The sequence below is a fragment of the Choloepus didactylus genome, chromosome 5 (genome assembly GCF_015220235.1).
Source record: "Choloepus didactylus isolate mChoDid1 chromosome 5, mChoDid1.pri, whole genome shotgun sequence".
NCBI classification, from domain to species: domain Eukaryota; kingdom Metazoa; phylum Chordata; class Mammalia; order Pilosa; family Megalonychidae; genus Choloepus; species Choloepus didactylus.
Genome location: NC_051311.1, coordinates 45,368,293 through 45,395,377, shown reverse-complemented (window position 1 = coordinate 45,395,377; position 27,085 = coordinate 45,368,293). Strand labels below are relative to the sequence as shown.

Sequence of the window (27,085 nt, the reverse complement as noted above, 5' to 3'; positions counted from 1 at the left end):
ATCTCTTTTTACCTCCCCAAGGTTCTTCCTCCACCAATTTTCTTTACTTTCTCTACTATAGCAGTTAATTCTCTTTCTCTCTCTATTGGCTCTTTTTTCACCAGCATATAAACATCCTAGAATGCAGTCTTTGTTTACTTTGTAAGATTCAGAAAGAAAAAAAAGGAAAAAACAGGTGTTCTATATACTCCCTATTTTGTAGATGGGACAGCTTCAGTTTAGAGAGATTAAGTGTAAATACACAGCGCATGTGATATAGAGTACGTTCCATGGCCATAAATTAGGGAAAGTATTAATAGTACTAGATTGCTCTTCAAATTCAAATGTGAAGTAATGCAAATATTAATCATCCTTTGGGCAAACTTTTTTTCATACAGAAATAATAACTGAGAGGTTATTCGTAATTGAATACAGCAAAGAAAATAGATTTTCTTAAAAACTGGCCACAGACTTACACACTGATAAATATTTTTATTTGACACACAGATTTCAGTATCACATGTATTTGCATACAGTTTTTTTTTCTAATGAGTAACTGTTCAGAATTGCATGTTAGTTCCACTGATCTGCTTTTCATTTTCTATTTACAGTCTAAGGCTCACACTGTCCTTTCATAATCAAAGTTGTCAGCACCAAGAAGAAAACAGTTGCTGGTCCCTTTCCTTATAGCAGCATAGGGATTGGGTGTACATAAAACATGTTGGGCAGGTTCATGTTTCTATGGCAACATTTGGTTTATTAAATATATATATAATGAAAAGGGTCCCATTATAAAAGAAACTTGAATATATTCAATGGGCCAGGCTGTCTAACCTGGCTGTGTCAGTAACCAGGTGCATTATCTGCCTTACAGCTGCAAAGTGCCATAATTTACAATTTGTGTGGGAAGGCATGTCAGATACATCAGTCCAACCCCTTCCCTTCCAATTTACAGATGAGGAAAGGGGTTAAGGGAACACAGGTGAATGGCAGGACTGGGACAAAAACACAGGCTCTCAGCACTATTCGTTATTACAGTATTTTCATTTATCCCCATAGACTCTCAAACTGTATTTGAATAAAACTGTGTTCCATAAGCCAAATTTTTTTCAGTCTGAGGTGCCAGAAAAAATGAATTTTTATGCTTGTTTCTTCACCACAACTTTTTTCAGTCTAGGTTTTAATTAAGATGGGGATAGTTTTGATCTGTCATTCCACTAAAGTTTAGGGCATTCACTTCAACTTGAGTTTGGGGATTAATATGTGATGGGATGGGCTTCAAGAATTATTTACCTTTCATGCCATTTCTCTTCACCTATAACTTACATAATTACCTGTTCTCAAATTTAATATTTAGGTCAAGTACTTATTTATTTTTTAAAAGCCAATACCAGATACAGTAATAGGTCAGTGTGAAATAGTGTAGTTTTAACATCCCAATCAGGAAGAAATTTTTTTTTTCCAGTAAAAGGTGATATAAATTATATGGAGAAATAATACTAAAAAATATTCAGAAGTAGTCCTTGTTGTTAAAAGCATTTAAGGATGGCCAGCAGGAGTGAGTGATGTGCTAGACTTCAAGGAGTTTTATCAGCTTCAAAATTAAAAACAATTTTCTAAGATAAAAGGAATGATTAATAACACAATAAAGAATAGTCAGTACTGAATTTTATAATGGAATGATTTGTGTGACTTTCCAACTGAAAACAACAGCGCTTATTTACTTTCCTAAAAAATGATTTTGCCTTTCACTATAAAATTCAGATCTGTCTTTGGATAATGTTGGATTATCTGAACTAGTGGGCTTCCTGTGAAGTGTAGATTCCAGTAAACCCAGGTAAACTGTTCTTATTGAGCAATAAATCATTGGCAGTGAGGTAGGGTAGAGGCACACCTATGGATGCTGACTGATAAGTTAGTCTTTGATGGCCATCGTCCAGAGGAGCGGCTGATCAGTTTCCACAGTCACTACCCCAGATCCATCGTAGGTATTAGAAGTACTGACCAGTATTCCAAAACCAAGCACATGATTGGCTGTAAGAAAAAACAGGGGGAAAAAATTGATTATTGAGAAGAATGACTCTGTCAACAGTTTAAAAAAGGGGGTGGTGGTGGTGGTGGTGGTGGAAACAAGCTTTTGTAGAAGAAATACGTAAAATGTGGAATAGTTGAAATGTGGGGAATTAAACTGAAAGTCTCTATACTTTGCCATAATCACTTTTATTTTTTATTAAAGATTCAGCTTAGGCATTTTCTCTCCTTGAAAGCCTTTTGCAAACACTTTGGCCTGGGTTAATGCCTGGAATGCTCCTCAAAATTACCTATTCATATTTCAAGCAAGCCTTGTGATCATTTCCTCCCTCTTTTGTCTAAACTGTACTACTCTAAGGTCCTTTAGGGTAGACTATGTATCCCCAGTGTCTATCACAATAAGTGTTGTGTGTTCATTTGAGTTAAGAAAAAAAAGTCACAAAAATGGGAAATATCTTTACAATGTTTTGGTTAGATATGTCTTATGATATGTGAAGAAATGTGGAAAAAAAAATGCCCTGTTTTAAGTTAACTCCATTGTCTCATATTACAGCATTGGAAGCTAACTTCAAATCAGAGATTTATTTAACCAAATAAATAAAGCTCCTTTTTAAAATTCATTTAACAAATATTTTACTTAGCCTTACTCTGTGCCCACAACATCTCACTGACAGTCCTTTAGCTAAAGAAAAGTTCAATAAGGAAATCTAATTCTTGGTTAACCAAATACAAAATAATCAAACAAAATTTAATGAGGCAGCTTATATTGTAGTAGCTAAGAGTCAGGAGCTAGAATACCTGTGGGCAAGTCTAACCATAATACCTGTAAACATAGATTTCTTACCTCTAAAGGTAGATAAGTTATAAAAATTAAATGAAATAATGTTTGAAAAAGGCTTACTTAACACACAATTTGGCAAAGGGTGAGCTCTCAGTAAATGTCCATCCTTATGATTACCATCACTGCACTCTGGGCTGGTTTGTTAATGAAGGAGTTTTATTTTTATCAGAGTGTTATCTTCCAGTTTCATTTACATGTTATCACACTAGGACACCATTAAACAATTTATTTTATTTTAAAATTTTATTGTGATAACATATATATATATATATATATATATATATATATATATATATATAATATAACATAAAATTTGCCTTTTAACCATTTAAGTATTCAATTCAGTGGCATTAATTACATTTACAATGTTATGCTACCATCAACATCATCAATTACTGAAACTTTATCTCCCACAGTTTTTACCGATTAAGCAATAACTTCCTGTCTCCTCTCCCCTGCCAGCTCCTGGTAACCTCTAACCTACTTTCTGTCTATGAATTTGCTTATTCTAGATATTTCATAAGTAGAATCATACAATTTTTGTCCTTTCGTGTCTGGATTATTTCACTAGGCATAATTTTTTTTTAGTTCAAAAAATCATTTTTTATTTTGAAAAAATCACAAAAACATTCTGGCATGCATGAGGCTGCTATGGATAGCATTGTGTCCCCCAAAATGATATGTTTGAGTCCTAACTCCCATTTACTCAGAATGTGACCTTATTTGGAAACTTTGATCCTATCTGACCTTATTGTATCTCTTTGAAGACAGAATTAATTAAGATGAGGTCATACTGGAATAGGGTGGGCCCTTGATCCAGTATGACTGGTGCCCTTATAAAAAAAAAGAAACGCAGTGACAGCCGTGTGACGCCGTGTGAAACAGAGGCACTGACTGGAGTGATGCATCTATAAGCCAAGGAACCCCAAGAACTGCTGGCAAAGAGAAGCTAGAGGAGGCAGGGAAAGATTCTCCCCTGAATGTTTCTGATGGAGCAATACTCTGACAACTTGATTTTGGACTCCTAGCCTCCAGAATGCGAGACAGGTTTGTTATTTTAAACCACCTAGTCTGTAGCAATGCAATCCTAAGAAACCAAGATAGAGGCCACATTAATCTCTCTGTGATTAAAGAGCTTTAATTAGTTGGTTTCTCCCCCTACTCTTCTTACCCTGGCTGGATCAGGTCACTTTACCCAGGGAAACACTGGTCGCTTCAGACTCAGAGCTCAGAGATTTGTTTTGAAGCTGCTTTTGCTTAGCAGGCAATATGGTTACCTAGATGTTACATCATATGAGGGTGGATTGGGAAGGGGCAGTGATAGGAATTATTAGGAGAGGAAAGCAAAGGATATCATACTACCACCACCTCCACGATTAGTCGACCTTTGGTTCTGCCATTGTTTTATTTCCCATTTGTAAATTGCGGAAAATAGCAGTATCTCTGCACAGGGTTGTCATGAAAACTGAATAAACAAATGCATGCAAAGTACTTAGCACATTGTCTAGCACACTGCAATCCTCAATAAGTGCTCATTCAGTTCACTGTTCTAAGAATAGAACATGAACAAAAGAGACAGGGTTTCTTTTCTTCATGGAGCTTACATTCTAGTGGGGGCTGAGAGAAACAAGCAGATACTGTATTATCAGGTGGTGATAAGTGCTACGAAGCAAATATTTATTTATAAATAATGTTATTTTTATTATGGCTTTCCCTTGTCCAAACTCGTAATTATTGTGAACAAAGCTATTTACTATATTGTCCCAATTAATCTTTCCAATACTTCTTCCAATAACCCCTGCCAAAACTTGAAATTCTAGTCCAGGGAGATACCCTGGATATCATATCTCTTTCCTGGAGATCCAATATGCCTATTTACAAACTAAAAATAGTTAAGATAAGTAACTATTTAACTAGGTTCTCCAAATTTACTTAAACCCAACCTCTTTTCATCATGGCACAGATCTCACACAAAACAGGTTTTGAAAACACTATCTAGTCATAATGTGTTTTCTAGTCACAACTGTTTCCTGAACTGGACAAAAATATTCACACATCTTATTTGTGGGTTTATAAAATATGTGGGGACCCCTTGACAGCCTGCCTTTCCTCCCTTTTCATCCCCTTCTTCCTTCTTTTCTTTGTCAGCAAAATAGGAAGAAAGGAGGAGGCTCAAGATGTTAAAAGAGAATCTGTTCAGAAGAAATTCTGATCTACTTCTTGGGTGGAATTCTGAGATCCTGAAAATAAATGCTGGGTCTCTCCTCTCCACTCCGCAGTAGACTGAAATACTCAATGCTAATCTCTTGTATTCTATTTTTTCCAAGACAAACAATTGTATGCTCTGCACAACAATCTAAATGTGTTTCATTATCAGATAATGCAAGCAAAACTTTTTAAGTAAATATAATTGGAAATTGGTCATAGGTTATTTAGCATTTTGAAATATATGCCATTCTCAATATTAAATCTCATTAAATTTTTTTTTCATCTTTACAAACTGTAAAACGAAAATCCATTTCTGTAATGTGCTACTTACTTCCTTGCCTTCATATCGGGTGCAATTTTAATTTCTCTTGATGATTCAGTATTAGCATTTTATATAGCAGTTATTAAACTCAGTAAAGATGCAGTTTTTGTTTCAAGTATAACTGATATGGGACAGAGAGCTAGTTATTTATTTTTTTTAGAAGCATGGAAACTTGCTTTTTTGAAAAAGTTCTGATGACAGTTTGATTTTGATCAATTTTTTCTTATAAGGTTGGAATTACCACAGAACAAGGCTTTTATAAAATTAATAAACAAAAGGCCAAAGAAGTCTTTGAAATGTATAATCTTGAGCAAGTTACCTAAGCTCAGCTGTAAAATGAGGGCAAGATAATCCTTAAACTGCTCTAAAAGTTTAAGAGTTAAATTATGTAATAAGAAACACTGGTAAGCACTTATATACTTAATACATAAATATATACATATTTATATTTTCTAACAAGCTGACTGAAGCTAATTCTAGGCACAGACTGGTAACCTCACTAATCTTAGCTTTACTTCATCTATAGGATTTGTGACTGTCCTATAAACATTCCTTGATAACATTATTTTCTTTGTTGAACTTCGGAACCCAAATTGTTAAAGTCAGAAGAGACTCCTTTTCCTTCTTGCAAAACCAAACTATGGAAGTTACACAGCTCTGATGAAATAATTGAATTAAAATATTCATTTCCTATTAAAAGGAGCCTGTTATTCTGAGGAAATTTTAAAAAAAAATTCAGAAATAGTATTACAGATTAATGTATACTCTGCATTACCAGTTTACATTGTTCATAGAAGCTCAAGGTATTTATTTTGCATACAAGTAAATATGCCAATAAAAAGATATAAAGTAAAATTATACAAGAATACAGATATATGAATATTTTCATAACATGTAATTCAGTATAAGAAATTCTGGCCTCTTATACTCTGATATACCAGATATGCTCTGGTAATCTGTGTTCTGTGCAATGAGGTTTTTAAAAAATGGTAATGTGCACATAAATTAAATGAACAAATCCAGACACTACTAAATGTATAGACTGGGCTGGGGGTGGTCACAGAGAAATTCAAGGCAAAGTCAACTTGGAATCTCTGTCTGAGAAAGAAGCTTTGGCTTTCCTGAAGGGTGGTCTTGCTAGGAATCAGGGTGCACATCATATGGTTTCCTGACATCCTACCAAGGTCTAGGGGTTCAAGTTCTTCCCCATTTATGGTTAAGGGAAAGGAGAACAAATGAAAATTTCAGTTATCTCATTGCAAAGGCAATTCCAATTGCTTCAACAGGCCAGCTTTAAACTGGAACTCCTTAGTGAAGAAGCATATATACATTTAGATTCTGGAACCTAATTAAATTAAAACCCTAGTTTTTTGTTGTATAATGTAGGCACCTAGTTTTTTGTTTTAAAATGTAGACACCTACATTATACATATTGGCTCTTCTAAGATCCTATTGCATTCAAATTACTTCGCAAAAGAGGGGAAAAAAAAAACACCTGAGATGGTTTTATTAGGACTGAGATAGTTTTATTAGGACACAAGAAGATGCAAAATTTTCTTTTCAGGAAGTAGTATCAAAACTCCACCTGCAAAATAAGTGAGGGTCAATCATGAAATAAAATACATGAGATTGGCACACAGCTTCTCATAGATGGGAGAAAGACCAATTACTTCATTTTTACCCCAAAAGAATTGTCTAAAACTTTGGCTGGCTGAACAATTGAGAACTGAGGCTCAATTTTTTTTCCCTCTTTGCTTTGCATAGAATGGAGTACAACTACTCCAGTTACTCTACTACAAGCAGCCATTCAGATCAACTCCTATTTTAAGAAAAGAAGAGTAAACGTTACAGAATGTGTAAAGTTTTGAGCAACCATGATGTGTGATAAATATATCCTGAAATTGCTTGCTCTGCCTGTGTATAAAAATTGTATCTTATTCATTTGCTTCAAAGCCATTGTCTCAATTATTTTGAGTTTTCTTGTAGTGTCATAACAATAAGACTACTGGTGGCAAACTAATGGCCAATGAGGACTGCTCACATTCCTGTTCTACCACAGTTAAAAATGAGGAATAATAGGAAACAGACATAACCTAACTTTTGGGTTTTCATTTTTTAGAGAAATGGTAGAACCTAAAGATATGAGAGATGTTACAATTTTCATCCGTTATCTCAAATTGTTTTCTTTTCCAAAGCTGGGATGAGAATTAGGCACTTAATATCCTATTGCTTTAAGTAATGTACATTACTAGCTTTTCTCCAAAGCTGGAAAGATGGAGGACTAAAAGCAGAAGCTGGCGTATTTGCAGAATTTGCCATTTATATGCAGTTACCTGCCCACGTTACCTCTGTAAGCTAATTTAGTAGGCTGTGGCTCTTTTGAGCTGGGTAACATTAAGTATAATGGAGTGCTTATTCACTAAGAGTTGAAAAAGGGAGACTCACTCTCTTTACCCCTATATGATTTATCTGTTTAGGTGCTTTCTGTTAAATAACACTAATAAAGGAACCCTACCAAGATGAGGTCAATAAATTCGAACTTTGGATTCAGACCTAAGTTTAAATCCTGGCTCTACCATTTACTAGCTGTATGAACTCATAAAGTTGTTTAAACTCTTTGGCCTCAATTTCCTCATTTGTTAAATGTAGGTAATAATATCTATATCACAAAGAAATTGTATGGACTATAGGGTCAAAATTTAATGCATAATATTCAAGAAATTTTCATCCTCATTGCTTTCCATCTGTTATTCTGTCAATAAAACAGATCAGGTTTCCCTCCCCACTTTAATAATCTTCTTTTAAAATAGCACTGTCATGATTTGAACTATTATCAGATATTTTAATTCTAGTGATTAATTTATAGCCAGGTGAGAGGCAGAATGATAATTTTGCCAAGCTTGGCTTTATGTAATGTGTAAGATTATCTCAGATGCTACCTTGGTCTGCAAACACATACACATTAATTTGTTTTACAGATATTTTAAGGATTTATTTCATGCCTAGCACTAGGGATACAAAGAGAGTATCACTGACCTCAAGGTGCTCACAATTTAGTAAAAGAGAAAGACACATTTACAATCAAACCGTTTTCAGTGGTTAGGACAGAAATGTGACGCTGATCCCAAGGAGGATGTAGGGTCCTTCTGGCAGCCAGGATGGATTATACATTCAAGTGGGAAACAAATCTTATGGCGATGGGGGGCCACAGACACCTTCAGAAGCCTAGCCCCTATAATGTGGCTCAAAGGCTTCAAGTTCAAGGAAAAGGAGCTGCTGGCTCATCCTCTGACCTAGCTTCTCAAAGAATCTATGGACTGACAGCAGTTCTTTGGTGGAAAAAGGGAAGGGAGGGAAGGTGGGAATAAAATTATGTATATAGTGCCGGTTTGCATATATTATGTCCCCCACAAAGCCATGATCCTTTAATCCAATCTTGTTGGGTGGACTATTTTGACTGTTTTCATACAGATGTGACTCATCCAAGTGTGGGTAATACCTTTGATTAGATTATTTCCATGGAGGAAATAAATCACTGGAATCCTAGGAAAGTACACAGAAGGAACTAGGTGATGCAGCTGAGAGAAAGATTTTGGAGACGGCTGTTGAAAGCAGACTTTTGCTAGCTCAGAGTTTGCCTGGGAGAAACTAAAGAGAACAACCCCAGACACTCAGAGAGAAATATCCTGGGAGAAAGCCATTTTCAAACCAGAACTCTGGATCAGACGCCAGCCACGTGCCTTCCCAGCTAACAGGTTTTTCAGATGCCATGAGCCATTCTTCAGTGAAGGTACCCTATTGTTGATACCTTAGTTTGGACACTTTTATGGCCTTAGGATTGTAAATTTGTAACCAAATAACGCCCCCCCCCCTTTATAAAAGCCAATCCATTTCTGGTATTTTGCATAATGGCAGCATTAGCAAATTGGAACACAGTTTGGTATCAGAGAAGTGGGCTGCTGCTGAGTTTGCAAATACCAAACATGTTGCAATGGCTTTTAAAATGGATAAGGGCCAGCACAAAGATAGACATATTGATAAATGGAAATGAATTGAGAATTTGGAGATAGACCCACAGATCTACAGTCAACTGATCTTTGATAAGGTCCCCAAAACCAATGAAGTGGGATATCACAGTCTCTTCAACAAATGGGGCTGGGAGAGCTGGATAGCCATATCCCAAAGAATAAAAGAGGACCCCAACCTCACACCCTGTACAAAAAAATTAACTCAAAGTGGATTAAAGACCTCAATATAAGAAACACTACCATGAAACTCCTAGAAGATAATGTAGGGAAACATCTTCAAGACCTTGTATTAGGAGGTCACTTCTTAGACTTTATATCCAAAGCACAAGCAACAAAAGAAAAAACAGAGAAACGGGAACTCCTCAAAATTAAAAGCTTCTGTACCTCAAAGGAATTTGTCAAAAAGGTGAAGAGGCAGCTAACTCAATGGGAAAAAATATTTGGAAACCATGTATCTGAGAAAATACTGATATTTTGCACATATAAAGAAATCCGACAACTCAATGACAACAGTACAAACAGCCTGATTATAAAATGGGCAAAAGATATGAAAAGACATTTCTCTGAAGAGGAAAGACAAATGGCCAAAAAACACATGAAAAAATGTTCATCTTCACTAGCTATTAGAGAGATGCAAATTAAGACCACAATGAGATACCATCTCACACAATTAGAATGGCTGCCATTAAACAAACAGGAAACTACAAATGCTGGAGAAAATGGGGAAGAATTGAGACTCTTATTCATTGTTGGTGGGACTATATAATGGTACAGCCATGCTGGAAGACAGTCTGGCAGTTCCTTAGAAAACTTGATATCAAGTTACCCTTCAATCCAGCAATTGCACTTCTCGGTATATACCCAGAAGATCTGAAAGCAGTGACATGAACAGATATTTGCACACCAATGTTCTTAGCAGCATTATTCACAATTGCCAAGAGATGGAAACAATCAAAATGTCCTTCAACAGATGAGTGGATAAACAAAATACGGTATATGCACACAATGCAGTACTCCGCAGCAGTAGGAAGGAACGAGGTCGTGAAACATATGACAACATGTGTTAACCTTGAAGACATAATGCTGAGTGAAATAAGCCAGGCACAAAAAGAGAGAGATTGTATGTTACCACTAATGTGAACTCTGTGAAAAATGTAAAATAAATGTTTTATATTGTAGAATGTAGGGGACCTAGCGATAGACAGCAAACAATGAAGGGGGAAGAATAATCTAATAAGAACACATAAATTACAGAGGGTAATCTTAATGTTATGGGAATGCTCAAGAATGATTATGGTTTGTTAATTTTTGGGGGGTATGGCAGAAACATGTTGGAAGCAATGTAGTTATTTTAGGTGGTTTTTCTTACTTCTTTGTTCGGTTATGGTTTGTTAATTTTCTTTGGGTAGGTAGGAACATGTTGGAAGCAATGTAGTCATTTTAGGTTATTTGCTTTTCTTATTCCTTTGTTTTGGCTTTGTTTGAAATGTTTTTTATTATTGTTTTTTAATTTTTTGATAAATAAAAAAATAAAATGGATAAGGGGAAGATTCTGGAAGAACTATGAGGAGCTTCACAGAAAAAGCCTAGATTGCTTTGAAGAGACTGTTGGTGGAAATATGGACTCTAAAGAAACTTCTGATGAGGACTTAAACAGAAATGATGAATGTGTTGTTACAAACTGGAATAAAGGTGATCCTTGTTTTAAAGTGGCACAATATTTAGCAAAATTGAGTTCTGATGTTGAATAGACAGAATTTGAAAGGAACAAGCTGGGATACTTAGCTGAAGAGATTTTCAAACTAAAAGTTGAAAATACAGCCTGGCTTCTCCTTACAGCTTATAGTAAAATGTGAGAGGAGAGAGACAAGCTGAGAACTGAACTCTTGGATGTAAAGAAACCAGAAACTGATAGTTTGGAAAATTCTGGGCTTTCAGAAAGTGAGACCCCAGAGGCTACAGCCCCACATGAGGATTTAACCAAACATGGAACCCAACTGCCATTTCAGTATAAGCCAGGAATGGAGATAGAGTTATCCATAAAGGATTTGTGGAAAGTCCTATTGTTTGATAGTTTCAACCCATGTATGCTTCATGCCAAGCCAACAAATTTTTGGCCAGATCTGTGTAAACAGTACCTCTGCCAATCTGGACTGGAAGGGATGGAGAAGGAACAAATTGAAGGAACTATTTCTTCAAAGACAGAACCATGGAAATTGAAGTCTGGAGTCAAGAAATCTCTGGCAAGGAGAGCACAGCAACCCATGGACGTGGAAAGGGTGAGTTTGCCCCAGAGGCAGAGGGCAGGCCTTCTCACTTTTTGTTCAGGAAGAGTGTTGCCACCCCAGGCCTCAGAGAGGGTGGAGCACATTCCCTAGGAATTGGGGAGAGCCTGGCTACCACCCCATTGTTTGGAGAGGGGAGAGCCTTTGCTCCGGAGAGGCAGAGTCCGGGTGGTACCACGATGTTTGAGGAGGGTGGGGCTGAGAAGAAGGCAGTCTCCCCAGTGCGTAGGTATGTTGGAGCACTCACCCCAGTGTTTGCAGAGAAAAGGGCTGCCACAAAGGCCCTTGGAAAGGGTTGGACTCCTGCTCTCTCAAACCCCAAGGATACAATGTCGCTCTATAAGTGATTCTCAGACTTTGAAATCTAATGACGTTTGCCCTGCAGTTTTCAGGAATTGTTTTGGTTCAGTGACCCCTGTTTTCCTTTCAGTTTCTCCCTATGACAATGGGAACGCTTATCCTATGACTTCCCTGCTTTGTATTTTGGTATCAGATAACTTGTTCTAAGTTTCCCAGGTCCACAGCTAGAGGGGACTTAGCATGATAAAGGCGTGTAAAACATTGTATTAATTTTTGTTTACTGATTACATGTTAAAATGAGAATACTTGGGGTATATTAGATTAAATAAAAATACTGTTAACATTTATCTGTTTTACTTTTGAACATGTCTACTGGAAACTTAAAGTTACATGTGTGACTCATTATATTTCTGTTGGACACTGCTGATCTAGATAATTGTCTTTATTTCTTACTTTGATAGATGGCCTCAAACTTGTATTTTTCTTTAAGATTCTAATAAATATAAAAATTTAAAAGATGTACTCTACAGCTCTAACATAGGACCACCTTCAAGAAAGTGAAAAAGCAATATATTGAAAAATTTCAAGAGTAACTGTAAGTAAAAATATTATTTTAATGGAAAAAATTGTAATAATTCACATTTCTTTCCAGAGTTCAGATTTTATTTTATTTTATTTTATTTTTTTTTTTTTTTTTTGGCTTTTATAAAAAGGGGTTTATTTAGCTACACAGTTACAGTCTTAAGGCCATAAAGTGTCCAAGGTAACACATCAGTAATCGGGTACCTTCACTGGAGGATGGCCAATGGCGTCCGGAAAACTTCTGTTAGCTCGGAAGGCACGTGGCTGGCATCTGCTCCTAAGTTCTGGTTTCAAAATGGCTTTCTCCCAGGACGTTCCTCTCTAGCAAGCTTGCTTCTCTTTAAAACATCACTCACAGCTGCACTCCCTTTCTTCCCCCCAAGTCAGCTCATTTATATAGCTCCACTGATCAAGGCCCACCCCGAATGGGTGGGGCCACGCCTCCACAGGAACATCTCATCAAAATTATCTCCCACAGCTGGGTGGGGCACACTCCAAGCAAATCTAACCAACACCAAAACTTCTGCCCCACACAAGACTATAAAGATAATGGCATTTGGGGGACACAATACACTCAAACTGGCACATTCCACCCCCTGGAACCCAAAATGGCATTATCTTTCCAAATACAAAATACATTCATTTCACAAAAACTTAAATCATTTCAGTAACAAAAGTTAAGTACAAAATCCCATCAAAATCAGTTTAGGCTTGGTCAGTTCTAAGGCATAATTTTCCTTTAGCTGTGGATCTGTGAACCTAGAACAAGTTATGTGCTTCCAATATACAAAGGAGAGACATTCATAGGATAAACATTTCCATTGCCATAAGGAGAAACAGTAAGGAAAACAGGGTTAACAGGACCAAAACAGTTCCTAAAACCTGCAGGACAAACTTCATTAGATTTCAAAGTCTGAGAGTCATTAACAGAACAACGTTGCATCCTTGGGGCTTGACAGAGCGGGAGCCTAACCCTTCCTAAGGGCCTTTTTGGCAGCCCTTTCCCCTCCAAACACTTAGGTGAGTGCTCCAACATACCCACACATTGGGGAGACCACCTTCTTGGCCCCACCCTCTTCAAACATCGGGGCTGCTCCCGGATTCCCTTCCATCTCCGGGGCACACGCTCAACCCCTTCAGAACAGTGTGGTGGCAGCCAGGCTCTCCCCAATTCCCTGGGAATGTGCTCCACCCTCTTTGGGACCTCGGGTGGCAAAACTCTTCCAGAGCATCGAGGTGGAATGCCCACCCTCGACCTCTGGGGCAAACTCACCCTTTCCATGCATGTGGGCTGCTCCGCTCTCCCAGCCCGAGACCTCTTGACTCCAGACCTCAACCTCCATGGCTCTGTCTCTGAAGAAATTTTTCCTTTAATTTTTTCCTTGTCTGTCTCCTCCAGTCCAGACCGGCAGCGGCTCTGTCTATAAAGTTCTCGCAAAAATTCTGTTGGCTTTGCATGAAGCACACAGGGGTCAAAGCCATCAGACAATAGGAGTTTCCACAAATCCTTTCTGGATAATTCCATCTCCAATCTTGGCTTGTACTGAAATGGCGGCTGGGTTCCATGTTTGGTTACATCCTCACATTGGGCTGTAGCTTCTGGGATTCCACCCCTTGGAAGCCTGGAATTTTCCAAGCCATCAGCTTCTGGTTTCTTTGAACCCAAGAGTTCAGTTCTAAGTTTATCTCTTTCTGCTAGCATTTTACTAAAAGCTACAAGGAGAAGCCAGGGGACATTTTCCACATGTAGTCTGGAGATCTCCTCAGCTAAGTATTCCAGGTTGTTGCTTCCAGATTCTTCCTTCCATCTGACACCAGGACTCAATTTTGCCAAATTTTCTGCCACTTTAAAACAAGGTTCGCCTTTCTTCCAGTTCACAACAACACATTGATCATCTCTGTTCAAGGCCTCGTCAGAAGTATCTTTAGAGTCCATATTTCCATAAACAACAGTCTCTTCAAAGCAGTTTTGGCCTTTTTTATCAAGCTCCTCACAACTCTTCCAGAAACTCCCCATTATCCATTTAAAAAGCCGTTCCAACATGTTTGGTGTTTGCAAAGTCAGCAGCAAAAGCACCCCACTTCTCTGGTACTAAAATCTGTTCTAGTTTGTTAATGCTGTGGAATGCAAAACACCAGAGATGGGTTGGCTTTTATAAAAAGGGGTTTATTTAGCTACACAGTTACAGTCTTAAGGCCATAAAGTGTCCAAGGTAACACATCAGTAATCGGGTACCTTCACTGGAGGATGGCCAATGGCGTCCGGAAAACTTCTGTTAGCTGGGAAGGCACGTGGCTGGCATCTGCTCCTAAGTTCTGGTTTCAAAATGGCTTTCTCCCAGGACGTTCCTCTCTAGCAAGCTTGCTTCTCTTTAAAACATCACTCACAGCTGCACTCCCAGAGTTCAGATTTTAAAGTGCAAATTAGCAAAAAAAAAAAAAAAAAAAAAAAGAAAACTTTCCCCTCATATGTGTACATATCTTTTTAAAACTGTAAAAACCAGTAATAGTGAACAGATGTTAACAGTTAGTATAATTTGTTTTTTCTGCAAATGAAATTTAAGTCATATTTTCTCAATATGCAGTAGCTGTTTCTCTAAATAGGCTAAGAATTTGCAGAGAGCAAATGGTGGATATAGAGCATACAGCTGTTCCATTATGGTATGAAAGAGTTAATGATGTCCAGTATGCCTAACTTAGCTCCTGAATCTTGCTCCAGGATCATAGAGAACCTTGAAACTCATCATGGTAGGCTTCTTAAATGTTTGCCTTTATGAAATGTGTATTCATTTAAGTTCTAAAGTGGTTTCTAAGCTCTCACTGAGGTATCCACTCAGACTACTCCATCTGGCTTCTAACAGTTCTACACTTCAGGGAAAACAGGCAGGCTAGAGTCAGTTTTCTGTTTACAGCTCTACAAAGAATTTCCTTAACCTTCCTCAGTAGCTTTAGTGTTTAGCCACTTCTGTTATCATCATAGTGCTTGGATGTAACCTCTGAGCTTCATTTTCTTCGTTTGTAAATTATGGATAAAATTCCACTATACTTTGAGTACCTCCCACACTGTAAGTGCTCAAATAATGTATTGAGTGGATGAGAATCATGCGACTCAAATATCACCTCTTTTGAATAGCCTTTCCCAGGCAAAGCTAGTGCACTTCTTTCTCTTTTGCTCCCTCAATTTTAGAAATGTTCTCGTTTTGTGTATATATATATACACATACACATATACATACATATATATACACACGCATATATGTAAGTGTATATACATATATATATGTATCTATGTTCTGGTTTGCTAATGCTGCCATTATGCAAAATACCAGAAATGGACTGGCTTTTGTAAAGGGGGGTTTATTCAGTTACAAATTTACAGTCCTAAGGCCATAAAAGTGTCCAAACTAAGGCATCAAGAATAGGGTACCTTCACTGAAGAACGGCTCATGGCATCCGAAAAACCTCTGTTAGCTGAGAAGGCACGTGGCTGGCGTCTGATCCAGAGTTCTGGTTTGAAAATGGCTTTCTCCTAGGATATTTCTCTCTTAAGTGTCTGGGGTTGTTCTCTTAGTTTCTCCCAGGCAAATTGTAGGCTAGCAAAAGTCTGTTTTCAATAGCCGTCTCCAAGATCTTTCTCTCTCTCAGCTTCATCACCTAGCTCCTTTTGTCTGTGTGCTCTTATAGGACTCCAGTGATTTAATTAAAACCCACACTGAATGGGTGGGTAACTCCTCCATGGAAATAATCTAATCAAAATAAAAAGCTAAAAACAAACAAACAAACAAAAAAAAACAAGGAAAGTCAAAGGCCGAGAAATATCTAGCAGAAACTGTTGAAAAGACAATTGAAAATGTAAAATCTAAACTAATCTAGCTTAAAATTACCAAGAGCACATATTCTACATTCTATAAGGAATATAATACATAGACTCTTGCCTGAAGAGCAAAAGTTAATTATTATAATTAAACAATTAAAGAAATTTAAATGGATTGTATGGTACTATTCTACCACTGTTATATTTTTTGGAGTGAGACGACACTGGTTATGTAGAATGTCCTTTAAGGAGATACAGGCTGAGGAATTTCCCAAGTTAAGTATAATCTTATCTTCAACTTTATTTTAAAATGGTTCAGAAAACAAAATAAACACACAGACACATGCAAGTAGAGAAAAATGGAAAATGGTGAAAAGTATAGAGATTTTTAAAATTTCTCCATAGGCTTGAAATTATTCACTAGTAAACTTTGGGGGAAACAGTTTTGATAAAAAGGAAGCACTTTCCTCTAGTTCCCCTTTGTTTTCCCAAAAGCTGAAGTTGTGACATTACAAGCCATTAGTAAATGTTTGTTGATGAAGTACATTTAAAGTGCATTAAAATAAATTGGAATTTAAAAAAATAGGAAAAATAGGTGCCATTTCACATCTAGCCTGTGACATCTGCATTACGGTTCCTGGAGAGAGCTTACAGGGATTCTGAGCACACAGCCCCGTATGTGGGAAGAATAGGACTCCTTCATTTGTCAAGGTATTGGAGTTCACCAAGGACAACTTTATACTCATTGATGCAGGAAGAACTGCAAATTAACCTACCACAACTTTTTAGTGCCTGGGAAAATGATAAGGGCAAACTTATTATTATTATGCATGCCTCTGATAACAAGCCATCAGCTGTACTTCTTCTAGGACCTTATCTCACAAAACCTGTATTGCTGGAGATTCTTCACAAGGTGAGCACTCATTATCTTAATATTCTGACAAATAATCCTTTTTTGAACTTAAGTGCCTAAAGAAGGGCTATTATAATTCTGTTTGAAAAGTGATTGCATTTATCTTCATCCCTCTCAGAAATCACACATTTCCTTTGCCCTTGGATTAGGGTTGGAAGTCATTAGACCACTTCTGATGTTCAATTATACTTCCTTCTCCACTTTTGTATGTTATGACTCAGCCTGCTTTCCAAAAAAACAATTAGACCAAGAAAATGCTGCCACTTGGAGAAATCAAAGCTAATTATGCCAGTTAGAAAATGTCTCCCAAGATTAGCACGTTCAAATGTTCAAGCTTTTCTAAGATAAACAAACAAAAAAAAGTTATATTTTTTGTGTGTTAAAAAGATTTCCCTAATGCGTTATATCATTAATAGGCTCTATTTGCAGGCCCCATGTTGCATTTAAAAAGCCAATTACAACTCCTTTAAGAAAAAAGAAAAAGCTTCCTGCATGTAGGAAATAAAAAGGACAGTTCATAACCACAAAATGTGACCTATTTACATTACATTTAATTGGTAAAATGGGAGATCCATGTAGAACTGGCCCAAGATTTTCAGGGGGAAAAGCCAGATTTAAATGTGTGTCCAATGAGGGGAATGTTAATAAGACTGTCCAGGGGCTGCTGTGAGCTGATTTACTCTGCCCTGCTGTGTTCAATCCCGTGGCCACTGGGCTACCCCTAAACCAAACTAGGCTGTGTGAATTACAGCCTTATATGGCATAAATGACTGAGTCCCAGATCCAGGTTCTCATCCCAATCTGCTACTGCATGGCTGTAGAATATTTGGCAAGTCATTCTGTGCAGCTGTGTCTCAGGGTCATCCCTGAAATGAGAGGGCTGAACTTTCTGCTCTAATATTCTATAACTTCTGCTATAAGTTCCTCAGATGGCCTCAGGATCAATTTGTAAAAATTCCAATAATATCTGTCTTCAGTTATCTCTAATAGATGGGTTAGTGTCTGTGAAGGACTTCAACTATTCCAAAAAAGTACTGAAAATTTATTGTATTATTATCATTTCATCTGCACTGAGGAAGCTATAAAATAGCATTTGCTTTCCATCCTTCAAATGTCAACAGAGATTATAAGTACATCATACAAATGGAAATTGCAAAGAAAAGTGAAAAAAGAATATATGAGGTAGCACAGTATAATTACCTAACATCAACCTTAAGCCAGCAGGTGACATCTATACAAAGTAAGCTAAAAAGACATAATACATGCCTTTTTAGAATTTACCAGTCAAGTTGGTAAACACACAGCCAAATGAAAAACATACAAACATTATGCTCAAGAAAAGGCATAAATGTATTGGGAGGAATAAGGACTGATGAAGGATTATGAGAAAGAGGGGAGAGATCAGAAGAATGAAATAAGTAAGGTTGGAAAAAGTTGGAAGCACCCCAAAAAACCTGCTTTGAAGGACATTAGTCATTTGAATGTGTAAGATTTGATTAAACAACCCTACTAGGTATATCAATGTGAGTTGACTTCAACCCCTTTAATATTAGATAATCCGATAGCCCTCAGTGTAAAACTCTGTGAGACTCTAGAAAATAAAATTCCAGTGGTAACTCTCTTGTTGACTGTTTTCTATTTACAAAATAGTAATAGTACGTGAATGTTTACCATCAGAGTTCATTACATCACTAGGCTGTTTTTAAAAAAGAATTTCATTTATTAAGAGTCTGACCATTGTCTTTTAGGAAAAAAACAGCTTTATATATTAATATACATATACTATTACATTAATATATATTAATATTAAGAGATATGATTTGTTACATCCAAGAAAATAAAACAATGATTTACATGTTGTCCATAAACCTATAAATATATGTGCTTGCTCCTAATATTTCATCATGATCTATTTTCATTTTAATTTCCCCTTACTGATACACAATAATATTTCATATTAAGACTAGCTGGCATCTTACTATATGAATATTCTAATGAGCTTGAAAATATTAGCCATTCTTAAAACAAGCTACTTGTCACAGCCCAAGAGGGCTGGTAGCCGAAGGGCTAAAGAAAGCACTGGACTCATTCTGAGACATGAGCTTTTAATCTGGGGCTTACCTACAGGGTGGGAAGTCGGTCATGTTGCCCTGAATTCAGGAGCTGCTCTGAATGGCAGCACGTTCAGAGCTCAGAGTGAAGATATTCGTGAAAGCAGGGGGTGCCAGGTAGTGGTTTATAAAGGTTAGGACAAAGACATTCAAATGGGTATGAGAGGAGTGGGGGGGGGGGGTCTTGTGATGTAGGGAGGGATCGATTGTAGTCAACAGGGATGAGGGGAGGATTATAGCTTATCTTGTAGATAATAGTACCTCAGGGAGTTTCACGGAAGAGGTAGTTTCAGGAGGGCAAGCTATAGATTCATTTAGCTCCGGAGGCCTGATTTTACAAGGAGAGGAGTTCAAACCTTAACTGTCCTAAGTCAAGCAAGCTGCTGTGTGCAGTCTTCAAGACACTTGGGGAAGGCCCTAGGCCCAGGGCTCCCACACTACTTTCATTCAAGACTGATTTATTTTCCTTCCCCCTCCAGTTATAATAATCCATTTTTCAGTGTTCATGTTACAGACTCTTTCCTGATAGCAGCCTGAGTATCTCTTTTCTTGTTGAACTTTCTTTGCATTAACAGGGTTGCATGCACAGTTGCATATTGTATTATCCTGACCTCAAATTTATAACTTTCTATTCAGCATTTTACCATGTCACTGCAGAGTGGTGGCACATACAATGTTATTGTGCACATTAATTATTCAAATATTTGTTTTCTCTCAATTAGATTATAAACTTCTTGTGGGCAGGAAGATAACTGGGCCTAACTTCTTTTATCATAGCATTTCTAAACTTGAAGTCACCTTATCTATTTTCCAGGGCAGGGGTTTAAACACAGTTAAGTGAAGTTGCTCCTAACTTAGCCAATATACCGCACTTCCAAACCAAGGAGGCTTTAGGAAACGTGTCCTAAAGACCTAGCAGAGAACATACCTCAGGAGCCACTCGTCTAACATCTAAGCCTTTATTTGAGGATTGGGAAATCATGATACCATAATGACCTATGGATGCAGAGCACCAGAATCCAAGGCTCCTGACTTCTAGCCCAGTATACTTTATACTCAACACAGTCGAACTACAGGATTTAACACATTGTTGAACTCTCCAAAGCTTCATTTTTTTTTGTTTAACTTTTTTTATGGCAGTAATCCATATAAAGCACAAAATTTCCCATTCCAAAACTGATCAAAGTTAAACGATTTGAGTTGCATGCCATAATTTAATTGTTTGAAAATGTTGCTATATTACTTAAATTTTTCTAAAGCTTAGTCACAAAAGAGAACTGATTCCTGTAGATAGCCCAAGGTGACTCAGACTTCAGGCCAGGAGCAAAACTGAATCTGGGCGTTCCCCCCCCCTGATAAGCTACAGGGCTATGGTTAAGGTACTTTACTGAAGCAATTTGTACTGAATTTTCTTATCTTGAAAATGCACCAGATCCATTTGCAAAACACTGTAGGAGTGTTTCCTCTCATTGAGTTGGCTGTTGTTTAATTAGCTAATGTTAACAGTTGGGAAGAGGAAAGAGAAAATGATCAAAAAGACCTAGCTGCCAGAACATGGTTTAATACTTGGCTCTTAGTAAGAACATGTTGGCACATGTATAGAGAGCAATATTAGATAAAAATTAGAGGTGAACGTTAAGCTAATACACTCTCACTTTTAATATGGGAAAATAATTTTATAGTATAGAAGAAATACTTAACCACAAAGCCTTTATTTGTAATTATACGGAAATAGATCTATATTGTTAGAGAAGATGAAAAAAAAATCATTCATTATGAATGACATTTGCAACTATCAGAATGAAAGTTAAAGTTTTCAAAATATCTGACATCAAGTACACCAAAAACAAGATTACAAAATTTTTATTTAGCTAACATTTACCTTTGAAGTATTTGGGAAAAGGGATGGAGCATAACAATTTTTTTATTGTTATATTGAAAATATTCTTCAAACACTGAATTGTACATTTTGTACAAGCTAAGGTTATTTAAAGCAAAGCAGCAGTTTAAGAAGTTATATTTATTTGGCATAATAAAGACTAATATACAAGTCTAATTTGTTTGGTAAATACAATCTTTACTAAAGTTGAACCAATTAAAACAACTCTTAGGTTCAATTTGTACATGTAGAAATGGCCTGAGAATATTAATAAAGAAACAATCCCATATATCTTCCGCAAATATCTAGGTTCACAGAAGTGGCTCCTCCTATTTCTCTGAAGTCATCTGTGGTATCTAGTTGGTGATGGGTTTTGGGGTGTGTTGGGGGTGCATCTCTGATTTGGGCCTTCATGGTGCCTTGCTGATGAGCCGAGTGTAAGCTACTCAGTTTGGTCCAATCAATATTGGAGGAGCATTTTAATCCACTGTCTTAATGGCTACAAATGTGACTTCTCAGTTTTCTACTCTTAGTGAGACATTTTCTCAGGAAGCAAGGTGGAGACAGCAGATATTCCTCTCCTTATTCTACCTAGAACATCAGAATGATCTGGAAAAATGTCTTTATTTGCTATGGACTTCTTTGGGCCTCACTGATTAATCACCAAAATGCCTTTTTAGTTTTGTGTCCTCTGAGTGTTGGTGAATCTCTTGTTCCAGAGATGATGGACACAGTTTAGTTGTGATGCCTCCTACTCTTAATAGTAGAGTTTGTCGAGAGGTGACTACAGATTAACATCTATTTGGGCAATTGAGGCCATGTGACATATCTGGAATAGAGCTGCTTCTGATCTTGGCCTTGGGACAGTTTCGTTTATGAGCAGTGGCCATGAAGTCACTTATGCTTCATTCCATTAGTGCTAGACTATCCCATTTCCCACTCATTGATGGACTTGGCAGTGACATCCCTTACAGTATGCACTGCAACACTGTGAATTGGAGTGCCAAATTGTTGCAGACATTTTTTTTGTTGTAGGCATTAAGCTCTCTGACAAAAATCTCTTTTTGTTCCTTATTCCATAGTAGTCTTATCCTTCCAAACAAATCTGAAGGTACAAACAATCTATCCCATTCCCTATTTCTGTATCCAGGGATGAAGAAATCATCTTGGTAGATTGTGGTTTTTCTCTTCATCCAAGAGACATGTTTTGACTTTTCCCTAGGAATAGGGATGGGCATCCTGCAGATCCTAGGCATGATGCTAGGCACCTGGACACACATCTGCCTCGGATGTAGGCCCTGAGGAACCTTCTTCCTGGGATTCTCCTACACATTTCACCTGAGAGAGTGACTGATCTCTTCTTGGCTCATGATTTAAATATGTTTCAACATTCTAAATACACTTTACCTTGTGTTCCGGTTTGCTAATGCTGCCCTTTTGCAAAACACCAGAAATAGATTGACTTTTATAAAGGGGGTTATTTGGGTACACAGTTACAGTTTTAAGGCCATAAAGTGTCCAAGGTAAGGCATCAACAAAGGGTACCCTCACTGGAGAAAGGCCATTGGCGTCCGGAAGACCTCTTTTAGTTGGGAAGGCATGTGGCTGGCGTTTGCTTGCTCCCAGGTTGCGTTTCAAAATGGCATTCTCCAAAATGTTGCGCTTGGGGCATTTTGTCCTCTCTTAGCACAGCTCCTCTTTAAAATGTCACTTTCAGTTGCTCTTCAAAATGTTACTCACAGCTGCTCTTCGTCTGGGCCTGTGTGGCTTTTTTTAAAGTAATCTGGTGATTCAATACAGACTCACCCTGAATGGATGGTGCAGCACCTCCACAGAAATAATGCAATGAAAGGTCTCGCCCATAGTTGATTGAGTCACATCTCCGTGGAAATACTGAACCAACAGGTTCCAACCTAATCAACACTAATATGTCCGCCCCCAAAAGACTGCACCAAAGAACATGGCTTTTTCTGGGGGACATAATATATCCAAACTGGCCCACCTTGTTTACTGAATTTGCCATTTTGTTAAGTCTTTTTCTCCCTATATTGCCCTCAGTATTTAAAAATTTCCAAATCAAAGAAATTGCCACAAATGCAGACTGATTTTTAAACAATAGTTATTTCCCTAAGGCTATTATAATGTGCAGTGCAAAAATCGTGATGTGTTTTAGGATTAATGTAGCTTACATAATTAGTAAATGATATTTTATGCAATGAAAAAAGAGCTACAAAATCAATGTAAAAATCTATCTTTACTTTAAAGAAAAAAGGCTCATGTATTAATCATATTGAACCTTATTAGATATCAGCCAGTCTTGGTAATAAAAGCTCATGACCCTCAAATGCAAAGGTTTAATGCGCCGCTAAATTAATATACTGGTACACTCTGCAGGCAAAGACATTAAATTTTTAACAGTGCAATTGAGTGCACAGTTCAACCTTCAAACACATTTCTTGTGAAAAACTACAAAAAACATACTCTGGCATATGATGTATGTTACTGGTTTCTAAAATGTTAAGACAAAGGATCTACTTTCTATTTTGATTTAGCCACAAACCCAGTGTACAAAGGGATTTATTTATACAGCCTCAAAAACAGTTAAGAGGCCACCGTAGGTAACCAGGAAATACAAAAGGAACAGATTAATTCATGGTCTAGAGTCTTCCACTATAGCTACTTTATGGCACTTGGGGTTTAAAAAATGGTGGTAATTACAATGGGAATGAAAAAAAAATGTACCTTGGCCCATCTTTTTTTAAGACTAAATTTCTCTTGTCCCAATCAAGTGCCATTTTAGGATCCTTGAAATCTCTGTCCATTTTCTTCTCCCTTGCAATTGCTTAAAATTGGGTATCTTGCATTGCTTAACATGATGAGGAAGGTCAAGTTACTGTAATCTACATAGACATTCATATGCTTCATATGTACAAAACTAATTCTTAGGGATACAGTGGATAGTTGTATATATAATTTGGAAAAAAACATATCTCATTACTCTCTGTGCCAGTTTGTATCTATTATGTCCCCCAGAAAAAGCCATATTCTTTAATGCAATCTTGTGGGGGCAGACATACTAGTGTTGAATAGGTTGGAATCTTTGCATTATTTGTTTCCATGGAGATGTCACCAACCCAACTGTGGGTAATACCTGTGATTAGATTATTTCCATGGAGGTGTGGCCCTGCCCATTAAGTGTGGGCCCTGATTAGTTCACTGGAGTCTTATAAAAGCTCACAAATAGGACTTCAGAGCGGCAGCTGAGAATCACATTTTGAAGATGGCTGTTGGAAGCTGACACTGACATTGTGGGGAACACCATTTTGAAACACAACCTGGGAGCAAGCACATGCTAGCCATGTGCCTTCCCAGATAACAGAAGTTTTCTGGAAGCCATTGGCCATCCTTCAGTGATGGTACCCAATTGTTGATGCCTCACCTTGGACACTTTATGGCCCTAAGACTGTAACTTTATAAAAGTCAATCCATTTTTGGTATTTTGCATAGTGGCAGCATTAGCAAACCAGAACACTCTTTTTTTTTTTTTTTTTTTTTTTTTTTTTTTAATTTTTCTACAATGAAATTTTATTGAGATATATTCACACACCATATAATCCATCCAAAGTATACAATCGGTGGCACACAGCATCATCACACAATTGTGCATTCATCACCGCAATCAATTTTAGAACATTTTCATTATTCCAAGAAAAAGAAAAAGCTAGAAAGAAAACCCAAAACACCCTATTCCCTTTATACCCCCTTATCGTTGACCCCTAGCATTGGTGAGGTTCATTCATTACTGATGATGAAAGAATATTAAGATACTACTGTTAACTACTGTCCATAATTTGCAATAGGTGTGTTCCCCCCCCCAATACCACTCTATTATTAACTCCTTGTAATAGTTTCATATATTTATTCTAGTTCATGGAAGAAATTTTTTATATTTGTACTGTTAATCACAGTCATTGTCCACCACAAGATTCACTAAGTTACACAGCCTCATGTTTTAATCTCTGGCTTTCCTTCTGGTGACATATATGACTCTAGACTTCTATCAACTGCATTTACACACAATTCAGCACTGTTAATTATACTCACAATATTATACTACCATCACCTCTATCCATTTCCACTCATTTAAATTCAACCTAGTCAAAAATTCTGCACATCTTAAGCAGCCGCTCTCCATTCTCTAGCCTCATTCTATCTCCTGGTAACATGGATTCTATGTCTATGAGTTTATGTAGTTCATATTAGTGAGATCATACAATATTTGTCCTTTTGTGTCTGGCTTATTTCATTCAACATAATGTCCTCAGGGTTCATCCATGTTGTCATGTGCTTCAGGACTTCATTCCTTCTTATGGCTGAGTGATATTCCATCATATATATATACATACATATACATATATATATATATATATATATATATATATATATCACATTTTAAAAATCCATTCATTGGTTGATGCACACTTGGATTTTTTCCATCTTTTGCAATTGTGTATAATGCTGCTATGAACCTCAGTATGCAAGTGCCTGTTGGCATCCCTGCTTTCAGTTATATCGAGTAGCAGGACTGCCAGATCGGAGGGCAACTCTATACTTGGCTTTCAGAGGAAACACCAATACATTTTCTACAGCGGCTGTACCATTTTACATTCCTACCAGAAGTGAATAAGTGTTCCTATTTTGCACATCCTCTCCAACACTTGTAGTTTCCTGTTGGTTTAATAGCGGCCATTCTGGTAGGTGTGAAATAATATCTCTTTGTGGTTTCATATGCATTTCCTTAATAGTGAAGATCTATAAAGAAGAACATCTTTTCATGTGCTTTTTAGCCGTTTGTATTTCCTCTTTGCAAAACTGCCTATTCATGTCTTTTGCCCAGTTTTCCATTGGGTTGTTTGTCTTTTCGTTGTTGAGTTGCACTTCCTTTTTAATTTGAGGGTGGAATAGGCAGAAACTGCAGTCTTTTCTGGTTTATGGGCTTCTCGGCTTAAATATTGTAATTCAGGGGCAATTGTCCCATTGTTTGTGGGTCCATGCTTTTTTTTTTTTTTTTTTTTTTTTTTTTTTTTCCTATTTTTAAGATTTTATTTATTTACAATTTATTTATTTATTACATTTTTATCAGCTAAGTAAATGTATGGTTAATTTTTATAAAAGATCCATGGACATTTGAAAAGAACTTGCATTTTTTTTTGTACAAAGTTCTGGCCCTGTGTATAAAATCAAATTTAAAATTATTTAACTCAGATTATCTATACCTTTTTTAGACTACTTGATTTACATTATATATTTTACTCAGAACACTCTTTTTAATTACAAGATTTACCATGAAAATTCAAACATTTAAGTATGGTATTTTAGTCATTACCAAAAAGGGTTATGGTTTAAGAACGGTAAGAAACACTGAAATAGCAGGCATTCAATAAGAATGTTGAAAGGTGCTACCCCAATCCACTATTTGTTGTGGTAATGCACTTGCTATGAATCATGACTGAAAACTCTTTGACATTATAGAATTTACTGGTAGGGTTCAGTGTGTGTGCAAATTTAGGGTCTTGGTGTTATTAGCAAGGAACTTTAATAAAGAGAGGAAGGTTATTTTACAATTGTGCCTAGTGTTAATTCTGAATTAATTTTCTCACTGGAGGAAATAAATTAAAAACAGGGACTCCCTAAAGGCACCTCCCTAATTGTTTACATTAAACACAAATATTAATGTTTATAATATAACATTATATATTATAATAATATATATTATTAGATTATATATACTA

At 36.9% G+C, this 27,085-nt stretch overlaps 1 protein-coding gene across 2 annotated transcripts in view; it reads right to left on the bottom strand.

Annotated features, from left to right (window-relative positions):
- Positions 1-451: 451 nt before the first annotated feature.
- The window catches only part of TPK1 (thiamin pyrophosphokinase 1), a 254,862-nt gene continuing 228,228 nt past the window's right edge, over positions 452-27,085 (bottom strand). For both annotated transcript variants that reach the window (XM_037835935.1, XM_037835936.1), the window contains exon 9: positions 452-2,013. In XM_037835935.1, the coding sequence (XP_037691863.1) occupies positions 1,895-2,013 (119 nt within the window). In that variant the 3' untranslated portion in view covers positions 452-1,894. The remainder of the gene's footprint in view (positions 2,014-27,085) is intronic.